Source organism: Gossypium arboreum, chromosome 10 (genome assembly GCF_025698485.1).
Source record: "Gossypium arboreum isolate Shixiya-1 chromosome 10, ASM2569848v2, whole genome shotgun sequence".
NCBI classification, from domain to species: Eukaryota; Viridiplantae; Streptophyta; class Magnoliopsida; order Malvales; family Malvaceae; genus Gossypium; species Gossypium arboreum.
In genome coordinates, this window is record NC_069079.1 from 2,135,298 (window position 1) to 2,150,094 (window position 14,797).

General features: G+C 33.6%; 3 protein-coding genes across 3 annotated transcripts; 2 read left to right on the forward strand and 1 right to left on the reverse strand.

Annotated features, from left to right (window-relative positions):
* The first annotated feature begins 1,017 nt into the window (after window positions 1-1,017).
* LOC108488037 (uncharacterized protein At4g04980) lies at window positions 1,018-4,438 on the forward strand. The gene is made up of 6 exons (XM_053020058.1): window positions 1,018-1,213; window positions 1,304-1,430; window positions 1,625-3,311; window positions 3,397-3,562; window positions 3,645-3,809; window positions 3,895-4,438. The coding sequence occupies exons 1-6, from the start codon at window positions 1,133-1,135 to the stop codon at window positions 4,009-4,011; spliced, it is 2,343 nt and encodes a 780-aa protein (XP_052876018.1). The 5' UTR covers window positions 1,018-1,132; the 3' UTR covers window positions 4,012-4,438.
* Window positions 4,439-9,112: 4,674 nt separating this feature from the next.
* LOC108488436 (uncharacterized) lies at window positions 9,113-11,590 on the forward strand. The gene is made up of 3 exons (XM_017792712.2): window positions 9,113-9,596; window positions 10,906-11,105; window positions 11,187-11,590. Exons 1-3 carry the CDS (start codon window positions 9,507-9,509, stop codon window positions 11,443-11,445), a joined length of 549 nt encoding a protein of 182 aa, XP_017648201.1. The 5' UTR covers window positions 9,113-9,506; the 3' UTR covers window positions 11,446-11,590.
* Window positions 11,591-13,571: 1,981 nt separating this feature from the next.
* On the reverse strand, window positions 13,572-14,578 carry LOC108488888 (dof zinc finger protein DOF1.4-like). The gene has a single exon (XM_017793166.2). The coding sequence runs from the start codon at window positions 14,462-14,464 to the stop codon at window positions 13,763-13,765; it is 702 nt and encodes a 233-aa protein (XP_017648655.1). The 5' UTR covers window positions 14,465-14,578; the 3' UTR covers window positions 13,572-13,762.
* Window positions 14,579-14,797: the final 219 nt, after the last annotated feature.

Sequence of the window (14,797 nt, forward strand, 5' to 3'; positions counted from 1 at the left end):
TAATAAACCTGAATTTAATAAAATAATTTTAACATCGTTAATAGTTAGTCCTAAAATTTAAAAATATGAAAAATAAAAGATAAAATTCCAAAATTTTGAAGAATATAAAACTTTTGGCTAAATTTAAATTATTTAAAGTGATTAACCCGATTAGATATTCAAATTAAATGTTGATATAAATATAGTAGAAAGATCAAAATTGAAATTTGACTTTATATATATATATATAAATTGAATCTTGTTTAAGCAGGGACAAAAAGCCCCTCTACCAAGGAAGGAAAATTCATGTCAATCAAGTGCCTGCAACTTCATTTTGATTATGGAGCTTAGGAAAAAAATCATTGCTTTCAGGGACATCATTGATCTGCCACCACCTTCTAGCACTTTAGTTTCAACAGACCAGGTAATGCATGAATTTAAAAATTAGGTCAATTATATTTGTAATCATCAACTATTAGTAATTTTTTATAATTGTCTAGCTATTCAAAAATTTACCGGCAAATAAAATATTAATAATAACTTAACAGCTTTTAAGGTTGGTATAATAATTATTTTAACAGTCAATATTTGTCAATTGCGTCAATTTAGTCTTAATTTAAAAAAAAAACTCACAGCATTTACACATTGTGTAATTTGATCTTTTTTAATTTTACTTTTATTTATAACATTAAGGATTAATTTTAAAAGAATAAGAAAAGATGTAAATTATTGTTTTGAATTTTTAGGTATTTTTATTTTGATATATTTTCAATTAAATTTAGTTGATAGATTTTTTTTAACTTTTATGTGAAAAATTTACAAAGAAAAGTAAAATTGAAAAAAAAAGTATCAAATTTTACAATGTGTAAAGGTTGAAGATTAAAATTGCTATTATGTCAATTTTAAAAAATGCATATCATCTTTTCACTGGCCATTTAACTGCCGGTGACAACAAAAATTAAATAATTAAGTAACCATTTTATAACTTTTCGAGAAAAAATATTTATCAGTAGTCGGGTTATTACAAGTGTTACATTAGTTAAAAAATAAGTTTGTAATATAATTAAAGCGATAATAAAATAAAATTAAAAATTTTGAAATAATTTTCAGTTGTTTCAATTATTTTGTGTTGCTGCAGTTGTTGATTGGAACAATGAAAGATCTTCATAAGTTCTACCCTGAAAGCATACCCTATTTTCGCATTTCAGAGTTTAAAAAATTGCCCCTTAATAAGGTATTTTGCCAACTTTTCATAAATTTTTAAGCTAAAAAATGGGTATTCTGAAGGATCGTACGCTAACTGTTTGATGAAATGCCTGAACAGGCGCTGATATACTTTTGCAAGGCATTGCAAGGCCTTGGGGACACATCAAAGATGAGCGATGAGTGGATAAACAAATATAAGTACGATATACATGATAATGACAACTGCAAAAATGTCGATAAACTCGGTATGTTAGTTAATTTTGCTCAGCCATGTTGGCAATGGTCACGGGCGAAGAGGTTAAAGTACAATTTTTTTATTTTAATTTGAAATTTTATAAATTATGCCTAAATGAAAATAAAGTCCGAGGCTTCTGACAACACCCCGGCTTCGCCACTGGCAATGGCTATGTTGTTCTTACATTTTTTTGAACTTTGGCAGTTGAAATTGCTGTGGCTACACTCAATGGATTGATTAAGATAGCAAAGGAGAAATTCGATATGATGGATGAAGATGATGAGAACAAAGAGTTCGGTCCGAAGGCTAAAACGTTTGGAAAGGTTTTGAAGGAATCGTATTCGGAGTATGGCTCGAGTAGCCCTTCTCCGGTGACACCAACTTCTGTCCTGCCTGAATTGATGAATGGTTCGCCGAAATCCTCTTATTCGTCAACACTTTTGTTGCCTCTTCGGGTTCAAGCGGTTGGGAAATCGAATCCTGTAGATGTGAAGCGGCTCGGGTCAGATATGCTTCCGAAGGTTCAAGTCCATGTTCAGAACTCATTGAACCAAAAGAAGGTTGCTGCTGTTGAGAAACAGAAGAAAGACGCAAAGGGCAATTCCCCAGTGAGAAAAACATCAGAGGTTCCCCATTTGAATTCAAGCAATGCTTCCGGTGATAGAGCAAAGAGCTCACTGAATGTATTGCCATCATCGCCTTCAGGGAGGCTACATTCCGAGTTGTTGAAAGATAAAGTAGGTGCTGAAAAATCAACATTGCCATCACCATCACCACTATCAGCATCCCTATTTCCGTCACCGTCACTGTCAGCATCACCATTACCATCACCATCAGCATCACAATTGTCATCACCACTATCAACATCGCTATTGCCATCACCGTCACCATCAGCATCACAATTGTCATCACCACTATCAACATCCCTATTGCCATCACCGTCACCTTCAGCATCACCATTGCCATCACCATCAGCGTCACAATTGCCATCACCGTCACCACTATCAGAAACATCATCTGCAGAAGTGTTACTGCCATCCCCGCAATCACAGCGAGTAAAGATGTCAATGGATATGGAGACGGACATAAGATTACTTCCACCACCACCGAAACCGTCGGCTGAAGTTTTATTGGCACCCCTGCCATCCCTGCCAACAAAGCTGTCAACAGATAAGGCAGTAGATATAAGAGCATTTGCACCATCGGCTCCACCGACAGCAGCATCAGCACTAGCACCACCATTGTTGCAACAAAATGTAGTATCGGGAGGACCGCCATTGCCTTCGCCCCCAATGTTGCAACGAAATGTAGAAGCGGTACAAGCAACAAAAGTAGCAACAGAGTCACAGTTGCCTTCACCACTTTCAATGCTAACAAATATAACAGTGGCTGGAATACCATTACCACGTCCGCCCTCACCTCCACCTCCGGTCTCATCGAAGCCAAATGTAGTGGCTATAGGAGCACCCCTTCCACCACCACCTCCAGTCCTATTGCAGTCAAAAGTAGTGGCAACCGGAGCACCACTTCCACCACCACCACCTCCTCCTCCTGGAACAGTATCAACAATGCCACCACCCCAACCACCGATGATCCTTTCACAGGGATCGGGACCATTGCTGCCGCCACCGCCATCACCCCCCATGTCAAACGGAGGAGCTGCTCCACCACCTCCTCCACATGGTGCGGCAAAATCCTTGCGCCCCAAGAAAGCAAATACTAAATTGAAGAGATCAAGCCATATAGGTAACCTATATCGGGTTTGGAAGGGCAAAATCGAAGAATGTCCCATGCAAGGCAAGTCACCTAGTGGTACAAAAACTGGGGTTGGAACCATCATCATCAATGGCAAACAAGGCATATCTGATGCATTAGCAGAGATGAACAAGAGGTATATCAAGACCTGCACCTCATTCAAATTTTGTTTTTGTTTTTTTTACTAATCACACATTCTTCATTCCTTTTTTCGGCCTCAGATCGGATTATTTCCCACAAATCGAAGAAGACGTCGACAAGCATGCTAAATCAATCACAGAACTCAAAACTGCTGTCAACGCATTCAATACAAAGGACATGACAAAGCTGCTCAAGTTCCACAAACATGTAGAATCCATTCTTGAGAACTTTACAGATGAAACTCAGGTTATTTGAACATTGCTTATCAATCTTTATTGCCCTATGCTTAATGATTCTATGATTATGAAGAATGTTTTTGGGTTTGCAGGTTCTAACAAGGTTTGAAGGGCTCCCAACAAAAAAGTTGGAAGCATTAAGGACAGCTTCAGGACTTTATTTGAAATTAGAATCAATGGTCACTGTGCTACAAAACTGGAAGATTGAGCCTCCTTTGGCTGAGCTTCTTAACAAGGTTGATCGTTACTTCAACAAGGTATGATTTGGCTCTTTTATAAACATAAGATAATTAATAATAGGTCGAATTATGGTTTTAGCCTTAATACTATAGTTAAATTTAGGATTTAATTCTATCGAAAGGAGGCCAGACTCACAAGGGAAGAATCCGTCGAGGACCGAAGGACCCATCACAAGTTCGATATTGGGTCGGGGATGTCTATGCTCGGTTTTATCCTTGAGTTTTGTTTTTCAGCTCTGCTAAGAGCCCAAGCAGGTTCAGAGAGTTAGATCAAGTGGTACCCCTACCCACAAATGCCTTAAAAGTCCATGTGTTCATATCCCATCAAGAACAAATGTATATATTTTTGTTGGTGGGTAAGGGTGTTGATGCTCTGTGAACGTGCCACCTTCTTGTGCTCTTAGCAGAGTAACTTCGTGAACTCATTCGGGCCCTCTGCAATGTTGGAAGACAAAATTTAGGATAAAACTAAGGATAAACGTTTTAGGCCCAATAGCAAACTTGTTGAGGGGTTTGTTGACCCTTGATGGATGACATTTTGCAGACTTCTCCTTTAGTGACACTGACCTTCCTTCAACAAGTCCTAATACTTAAGTATTGGCATGACTTAACATATATTTTTTTAATAATATCATTAATTAGTCAAATAGTTAATACTGATAATTATTTCAGTTAAAATGCTAATGTAGTTTTTTTTTTTGAAACAATTTTTTACCTATCTTCTTTTTCATGCATGAATAAGAATACATGTTAACATCTTAATAGTTATAACCGTGAAATATATTGATTAAATTCTAAATTCATCCGTAATAAACGTATCAAAACCAAAATTTTACCTAAGTAACACCATTTCCTCCCTAACCAACCAAAATCCATACAATTTTAAAACAGATCAAAGGTGAAATAGTCGCCCTGGAAAGAACCAAAGATGAATTAACCAAGAAATTCAAGAGCCAAGACATCGATTTCGACTTCCAAATCCTCGTACAAATTAAAGAAGCAATGGTTGATGTTTCTTCCAATTGCATGGAACTAGCAATGAAGGTAAGCTCCAACTCAATGTCTCCATTAATCAATATTGAAAATTCTTCTTAAAAAAAAAAAAAAAAAACTTTGGTGTTAAAAATAAACCCAGGAAAGAAGAGAAGTGAAGCTAAGAGAAAACGAAGTATCCAAAGCCAAAGCTGAAGCTCAAAGGAAAGTGTGCATTAAAATGCTGTGGAGAGCTTTCCAATTGGCTTTCAGGGTTTATACATTCGCCGGCCTAAGCCATGATGATCGTGCCGATCAACTGACCCCAGAATTGGCTGACGAAAGCCAGATCGATCCTCAATAATTCATTATAAATATAAATTTAAATATAAATATATATATATATATATATATATATATATATATATGGCTTGAGGAACTTGAATTGAAGTTTCAAAAGGGCTTTGTAAATTTAAACTAAGAAAATTTGCAAACTCAAAAAAGCTTGAGATTGTAATTTTTATGTCATTCATTTTTTCCCTTGTAACCAACGTCGAACTATTGATTTTTCTTATTAAATTAATAAAATGTTTATTATTCTTTTTATAATTTACTAAGTGTAATATCAAATTAATACGGAGTAGAAAGTGTTGAAGAATCGAAATATAAATGGACAAAACTCATCCACAATAATTCAGTATGGTGGGATTGGAAAGATATATGTATATATATATATATATATATGAGATAATCATACTGGATAATCGTATAATTCATTATATATAATAGATTAAATTTTACTATCAATCCTTATACTTTATGAAAGTTGTAGATTTAGTCTCATACTTTAATTTGACTAATTTTAGTTATTGTATTTTTAAATTTTAGTCCCGACACAGATAATAATAATCAACTTACTTTAGTTAAATTCAATTACTAGTGTTATGCTATGCGTACAATTGTAAATTTAGTATATGTTTGACAATTGAATTATTCTAAATCTCTATTTTTGTCAAATTTTAAAATTTTAATCTTACGTGAATGATAATCGTTAATCCATTAACTGAATTTTAGTGAATAATATGTTAAAATAACAAGCTCACATCACATGGCATTAGACATATGATGATATATTTGCCTATTATTAGATTTTGAAAATAACATAACTTAATGAATTTAACAGTTATTGTTTGTTGAGTATTGAAATTTTAAAATTCGAAAAAATATAGAGATTAAAAATGACTAAATCCACAACTTCTGCAAATTACAAAGACTAATAATGGAATTTGATTTTTTTTTTATTCACTCCAACTTCACACAATTATGGATTTAATGGAGCAAAGCTTGCTGGTTTCATCTTACCGTTGTAATGATCATTACATCAATGGCTATAGCTTGCAACCAGATGGTTATAAGCAGTTTCAAAGCTCAAAAGGCATCAATTTATCATGTTACAGATATGTGCACCCTAAGCTCCCTAATTATTGTCATACATCTCACTCCGCTTCGCTTCACTCAAAAGATCTCGTCAAATGTCTGTCTCATCAAGGCTCGTTGCCTTATCAAAAGCAAAGGTCTTGTCACGCCTTGTACGCCATCGTCATGCAAACTCCAAATGACCAGTGAAGTGAGACACGACTCAAAAGACATACATTAACACATGTCAGCAGTGTCACATGACTCAACCCATGAATATCAAGATGATGACATCTACCCTAAAGTATGTACATATAGTTCTCCAGGGACAAAATCAAAAAATTACTTTAAGGGATATTAAAAGATTAATGTGTAATTTTATCATTATACTAATATGTAATTTCTTAAAAACTTAAGGGACTAAATGATAAATCTATCGTTTTTGAAGGGCAAAGGTTACCACCTACCCCGTTTACCTTTGTCCCTATAGCTTCCATACACTAAAAAAGGAAAACATTTATGGGCTTAGATAGGCTCTCGACACACAACAATGTAAACCATCTTCCTTTATCTTGTCTCTCCTTACAACAATGTATAAAATAAAAATTTTAATTTCTCACGCAATTTTTATAACAATATCAAATACTTTAAAAACTACACTTTTTCACATACTTTTTAAAAACATATTTTTAAACAAACTTTTTACAGCACCAAATTTGTCCTTAAAAATTATTAAAAATTTCAAAAGGTCATTAAAAATTATATTAAAATTAGTAAACCACTGTTGTAACTTTGCATGAACAGCAAGAAATGTCAAAATGTTCTCCTCTCTAAGTTAAAATTTATATTTCTTACCATTATTATAATCTTATTCTAATCATTAACATAATTAATATTGTTTAATTCGATTTTGGGAACACATATATTTTAGTTCTTTTCTTTTGAATATTAATTTTATTATATATTTTTATCATATCTGCATACATTTTTTCTAATACTTAAATCGAAAGATAATATATTTTAATACCAATTGAATTAAAATTCAATTGACATTTTAATATTTTTATATGAAGATAATTAATTAACTCACAACAAATCTCGTTAATAATAGAAGATTTTATTAAAAAAAATATCATTACTTTGATTAAGGTGGAATTGATTGACTTGTCTTTAGGTAAATATCAACAGCTGATGATAATTGAAAATCTTTTGACTGGTTAGTGGTGTAAATGACAAAGTTTTCTTTTTCTTTTGTCCCCACATTTAATTATCCATTGCTTCCCATACATTTTCTCTTATCATTAATGGAGGCACATCAATCATCTTGCCCTTTAATTCTAATATTTTAATGCTCCACCAAATCATTTTCTACCCTTGTCAACGTTTTTTTAATTCTCGTCTAACCCTTTGCCATTGAAATACAGTCGAAACAGTGAAATATGGTGCAATACTGTAAATTATTGTTATGGGTTCACAAAACAATAATATTTTATCCAAGTCTTTATGAAGGTATATTATAAGTTTAGTGTATGGTTGAACTCGAATTGGTGTTTTGTACGACACTTGGCATTTTTACCCATAAGTGTCTTATAGCATATAAGACGTGTTTGAGTCCAACTATGTGCGGGATATAAAAGCCTAAGGAGGCCCCTCAAGTGCAGCATGCTTGAATTGGTGCACTTTCAAGAAGAAAAGGTTTAGAAATTCTCCAAATGTGTCGAAGATTTTTAAAGCTTTCAAAGAGTATGAAAGTTTGAGAAGAAACCAAAATGGAATCAAGTAAAACGTTTTGGAAGCTCTAGAAAGATATAGCCTTCTATAAAATTGTATATGTAAGTTTATATAGATTACTCTAAAGGTACAATTCTTCATCGTTGAATGTAATAAATCCTAGTCGCAGGATCAAAGGAGCTTGACCTATATAAATTATAAAGGAGATAGCCCACCTTTATTTGTATACAAATAACTTGGCACTTAAACAGTAATACTTCTTATCATTCTCTCAAACTCTCTTCTGTAAGAATCAAGTATAATGTCAAACTCTTTCTCTTGTGTGTTTTAGGTGAGGCTTAAGTCTAACTAGTGACTTTTTGATCCGAATAGAAGGTTGACTTGGGTATATATTAGTAGAAGAATCGAGCAGGTCATATGTTGGTGAAACTAAAGTCTTGGCTCATAACTTAAGGTGCAGGTTGCACCTTCTCAAGCTCGATAATGTTGTGGAAGATTCACTAGTCAATTAGAGAGACATGTGATTGCAACGCATTGAATATTCTACACCCCAGTAGCTAAGGTTTTTTTCTAATCCAGTTTGGTATTTAAACTGACGACCTACATGTGGTATATGATAAAGAATTTTTTTCATTTTAAATTTTCAATTACATTTAGTTTAATTTATTTTAAATTTGAATTTAATATAATTTATTTATTTTATTTTGATTAGTCAAAACTCTTGTTTTTTCTTCAATAGTAATTTGTTAAACAGAGCTCAAAACACAATTTTTTAACATGAGTTTCTTCTAATATTGACAATACTTTTATGAAATTGAGGACTTTGTGAAAATCAAGTCATATTTTAAGCATGTGGTCCCTCTTAAATAATTCATACCCTTAACCATTAAAGTGATCTCAACTTCAATAAAAAGTAAAATTTGAGCATATCCTTTAGCAAAATAGAGAAAAATCTAAATAAATGTAATTATTCTTACCATTAAATTTAATGTCATTTACTAACTATAAAAAAAAAAACTAACACACACAGTTAGTATTTTTGGGTAATTTTTATAGCATTTAATTAATTTAGGTATCAAATTAAAAAATTATCAATTGTGTGCCAAATTCGAAAAATGTGTAAAGTTTAGATATCAGGAAAAAACTTAAATATCAACTAAAAAAGAATTTAAATGTTAGATTAAGCGAAATTAAAATAATATAACATTCATCTTTGGATCTTGCTAAGCTTGTAGCAAGGAAAGTCCACAACAGTGAGTTATCATTCTTTCCTTCGTGGCTTCTACGATTTTGCATTTAATTTCGTGGATAAACACGAAAGACAAAATCAAAATCACTAAACAAAATCAATTAAACTAATCTTCCAATCATATTCAAATACGTATTTGAGTAATTATTACTTTCTTTAGAAGTAAAACCACGCTACCCTAACCTCAAACCTCTGCACATATATATAGTCCCACCATTTGTTCCTGCTTTTTTCTCACGCTTTTACTTAAAATTCCTTTTTCCTTTTCTGTTTACTTCTCTGGGTCATAATTTTTTTTGAGATTTTTGTTTAAGCTTTGTGGGGGGAGGGGGGTTGCCCTTTTAACTATGGCTTCAACGTTGTTACTGGCTCTGGTTTTTGTGATTGATCTTATTGCTTTTGGACTTGCTGTTGCTGCTGAGCAAAGGAGAAGCACCGTGAGTTTTCTTCATACAAAAAAAAAAAAAAAACTATCCTTTTGTTTAAAAAAAAACTATCCTTTTGTTTCTTTCCTTTTTTTTTTTTTGGAGTACACTTTGCTGTATATGACTAATTTCTTATGGTTTGCTTATTTTGTTTATATGATTTCCTGAATGGGTTTTTGATTCCATGTTGTAGAGTTTAGGCTTTTTAGTTGTAAGGTAAAAAGTTGCTTGCTTTCTAGACAAAATGAATATTTGTTATATAGCATGGTTGTTTGTATTTGAAGTTCCAAGTTTTCAATAAGCGCCCACTGTGAAAACTAAGCTAGAAATGCACTTGGGTGCAAAATATTTAACAATAAAGATGGGTTAAACAAGATTTAGTTGCAAGTATTAGTACTTTTACTTACCGGGAAAACCGTATTTTGGGCTAATTTAGTATTCCCGTTGAATTCAAAAAGTGATCTAGTTTGGTTCTAAATAGGCTAAATGCCCAAATCGAGACCAAACGTCTTTACATAAGGGACAAATTTTTTAAAATGGTGTCTAATATTTACAAAAGTGCTCAAATGAGGTAAAATCTTTTCGAAAATACTCAAATAAGTGCTAAACTATTTCAAAAGTGCTCAAATAAGGACTTCTCAAATGTAGTATATCATATTTTAAAATATGTTTATTGTTTTTATTTCTTTTCAAGTTATATCTACTTCAGTTGTCATGTGTTTTATTTTAAACAAGTCAACATTCACCTAATTTTTATGACAAACAGAGAAAGTGCATAAAAAGTCTTTATTTGAACACTTTTATAAAGGTTAAGCTATTATTTTATCATTTTAAGAAAATTGGCGCTTATGTGAGTTACACTTAAAAGGTTGGGCCCTAATTTGAGCATTTAACCGCTCTAAATACATCCTTTTATCATCAAGCTTGTTTAGTTCATGATAACAGGAATATTCAATAAAAAATGTAGGAAAACACTAAGAGGAAACCATGCTGAAAACATTGTATATCTTTAATACCATTTTAGATGCTATGTTACTTCAAGAATGTTTTAATTTAGAACTTGAGGCTAAGGGAAGAAATGTCTTTGTTGTTCTTATTGATCCCAAATAGAGTGCACATGGCCTCTGAAAAGAGGTTATTGCCTTGAGATTTAGGTAATGTATCTGTTGGTTCTAAGATCATAGGCTGGCTATGCTTCTCTCGATGCCAGCAGGAATGTTTCGTAGTTACAAACAATGTATCTACAGCGAACGATATTTGGTTATGCCGGTGCAATCATCGACAATTCTAAATGGGGACATCCCTTGCTCTCTGTTTGCAGGCCACTGTTCACAATAATGGGAACGAAAGTTTTTGTGTTTATGATAAGGATATTGCAACTGGCTTAGGTGTAGGTTCATTCCTTTTCCTTCTAGTCGGTCAGATACTAATCATGGTGGCTAGCCGATGCTTATGCTGTGGTAAAGCCATGAAACCGAGTGGCTCTAGAGCATGGGCAGTTGTACTCTTCATCACTTGCTGGTAATATTTTTTCACTGCTTTTTAACTCCTCGTGTTCGTTTCCCCAATCGTCTAATCAACGTGTTGCATCGGGTATTTCAGGGTGTTCTTTCTCATCGCGGAGGTATGCTTGCTAGCAGGGTCGGTCCGTAACGCATACCACACCAAATACAAGAATCTCTTGGATAATCCTCCATCATGTGCAACGTTGAGAAAAGGTGTGTTTGGCGCCGGGGCTGCATTCGTTTTCTTAACGGCCGTAGTTTCCGAGCTTTACTATGTTAGCTACTCGAAAGCAGCTAGGGATGAGAAGCCTAACAACTATGCTAGGGACACTGGAGTGAGAATGGGAAACCTATAAGATGAGTATATATCTGTGGTCATTGATGATCATATGAAGTATTCTTATGTAGTAATTCATTGTTAATTTGACCTTGGTGTGTTTTTGGTGTAGAAAAACTTAGATGATAACATCTGTGATTGACTATACATTGTATCTTTGACCATGCTGACTTTATCCCTTTTTTTTTTCCTTTCTGCTTTTCAATGTTTTTTACCTAGGGTAAATTCAGAACTTTTTTTTAGAAGTTAAAAGTTAAATTATAAATTTAATTTTATTATTTTTTATAAAAAAATAAATCATATTTTTATTATTTTTGGAAAGTTGAAATGCAACATTTTTCACGTATTAACTTAAGCTTTATAAATTTTTCACTAATTTCATTGTCCTTGTCTACCCATTTGGTGTCACCCTGACCTATTTATAAAACGTTGTAAAAAAAAGCATAATTTTTCATTCAAAAGATGTTTCAAATAGTCACATTCTTTACTCGTGTCTTGTAGTGTTTTTATATATAGTATTACACATGGTACTTCCATCACTGAGTACCTTCATCAGAGGACTTTGTCAATGTATCTCTACCAAAGGTATTGTTCACTCAAGTCCTAAAAACACATAAGCCCATCATTGTTAGTTAGACAATTTATATTGACGTGACAATTATCACCTATCACTTATATACCCTACGACAACGCATTACTCATCAATCTAAGCCATTTGAAAGAATCAATGAACCAACCAAAAGGCTACCATGTGCCTCCATAGGCCTATGCCTTTATAGACTTGTCTCACACCTGCATACCCTACAATATCACATTACTCATCAGTCTAAGCCCTTCGAAAAAATCAACGAACCAACCAAAGGCTACCATGTGCCTTCATAGGCCTAGGCTACTAGACACAAACCATACCTCTCCTAGCTCCTTCATTCCTCTCCATATCCTCCTACTCCATCAACCAATCCTCCAAGAACACCCAGCATCTTAACTTGACAACTCTCCACCCACATAGATGAACCGGCCTTGCATCCTTCACCGTCTACTCCTCCTTCCAGATCCCTTTTATCAAACATATAACAATCTCTCACCGACCAATTTTTATTTCAACAAAATTCAATAAATTATTACCTAGAATCAGAGGAAAAAAAATATATTTTCTCAACAATGCCATAGTAGATAAAAACTCAATCAAAGGAAGCTGATGCTATAAAAACAAATTAGGAAACAGAGAGTGGAAAGTGTAGCCCCAATGTCCACATGCTCTGGATCTCTCAACTTAGAGAGGATGAGAGCAGACCATGTTGGAACAAAGATTTTGGTGCCTACTAAACTAGTAATAATGTAAACATAGAAGTACACGGTTTAGACTGGCCAGCTAGAAGAGGGCAAAAAAAGAAGAAGAAGAAAACTAAAGAAAAAAAAAAAAAAACCCTACTTTCCAACCAGACAAAGAAAAGAGAATGATTCTCAACAAGTGGTCATAAATTATAAAGAAAAAGATATCTAACTATATTACAACTATTCAGATATGTCCCTAAATATGCATATCCACATCAACGACCTTCCATCACATTCAGTTTGCCCAGCATAGCTGGAAAAAGACCCCAGTTTTGAACTTTCATATATCATATAGGTTTTGAAACTATTGGCAAAAGCTGAGAAATCCAACTTTGAAAGTTCGAATTCGTGTCTCATTATATGCGGATTATAATGTGTGGGTTTTCTTCTTATGTCTTGTGTGAGTCTTATCCAATTATTTTCGGATTAGTCTGACTTTTGTCCGATTTTCATTCTTTATGCATTGTATTAATTGTATTTTATATTATAGTTTGGTGTGTCGTATAAATTTATACTTATTTTATACTTATAATTTATACTTGCCTTTGTCTTTGTGTTACCGCATATATATATATATATATATGATATATCCCTCTTGAACGCCTTAGCTTAATGGTAAGATTAAGGTCTCAAGTTCGAGTACTTTATAATTCTTATATAAGTGTGTAAATTCTCTACTAAATTTAATATAATTAATTAATTAATTTATAATTAATTATGATGATTGATTCTATTCCAACCGTAATAGTAATAATTATAAAAATAACATATCCCACCATCTTTCCCACTTTTCCATTCATACACCTAACATGCAAATTCATATTCTTGCATTATGTAAAGATGTAGAGAGTACACAATAATGTACACCTAAAACCCAGAGCTGAATCTGAAAATTCACAGCTTTGTGAACAATAATCAATCTAAGGGGCCAAAAAAAAAAGTAAATGAGAAAAAGGAATCTCCTACATATTAACATTGAATATATGATTAAAATTTGCTTTTCATGGTTTGATCTCAGAATCAACCCATGGTATGTTGTTGAGATCAGTAGAGACCAGTTCATCAATATCATCCAGGTTCCAGTAATTTGCCATGTCCATGCTTGCACTAGGCACTTGCCATGTCTGTGAACGACTACTGTTTGCTTCACCAGTGTAGTTATAGATACTTGGTGAAATGGAGCTAGAACTTGAGCTTGAAAACGGGAATTCTTGGCCTTGAGTTTGAGGTAACAAAAGGGATGATGATGAACCCATTAGCATGTTATTACAGTCCAACAATGGTGGAAATGGATGTTGTTGCTGCCATTGGATTGCCATCAAGGAATCAAGCAACAGCCTATTGCTATTATCACTAGAGGCAGTGCTGGTTTTAATGGCGGTGCTGACAGCTTTGATGCCAGGCTTGAGCCGCTTGTTTTTACGACCACCACCGACAGGTACATTCCGGAGAGTGCCACCTTTAGTCCAATGTCTCTTACAAGCCTTGCAGAAATGTCTAGGCTGTGATTTGTTGTAGTTATTGTAATAACAAAACTTTGTGTTCAAAGAATCACATCTAGGACACTTCAATGGCTGCTGGTGCTGGTTTTGTGTGTGTCGCTTCTTGATTATTGACGCTTTTGGTAGTGTTTGAGCCTGCAACAAAGATTGGCTCCAACCATGACCACCATCGCTAGAAACCTGTTTGGAACTCAATCCCATAACACTATATATCTTTAATCTAAGCTATATGTCTCACATACATATATATACATAAAATAGTGAGTTTGTTTTAGACTTTGATAAACAAATAATGATATGATGATTAATATATAGAAGCATAGAAGAGGAGAGAGGATTTCTTTCTTAACAATGAAGGTGAAAGTGGGGTAGCGAGGGTGAAACGTGGGATTATTTGGACCGTTGATGGTGGAGAGTGATTGGATAGGCTGTAAAGAGCAAAACGTAGAGTTCATGTTGCATGCTATACTAAGTAATAGTAAATTAATTAAGGTATGCTACAATGTCATGCATATCGTATAGTGTATATACATA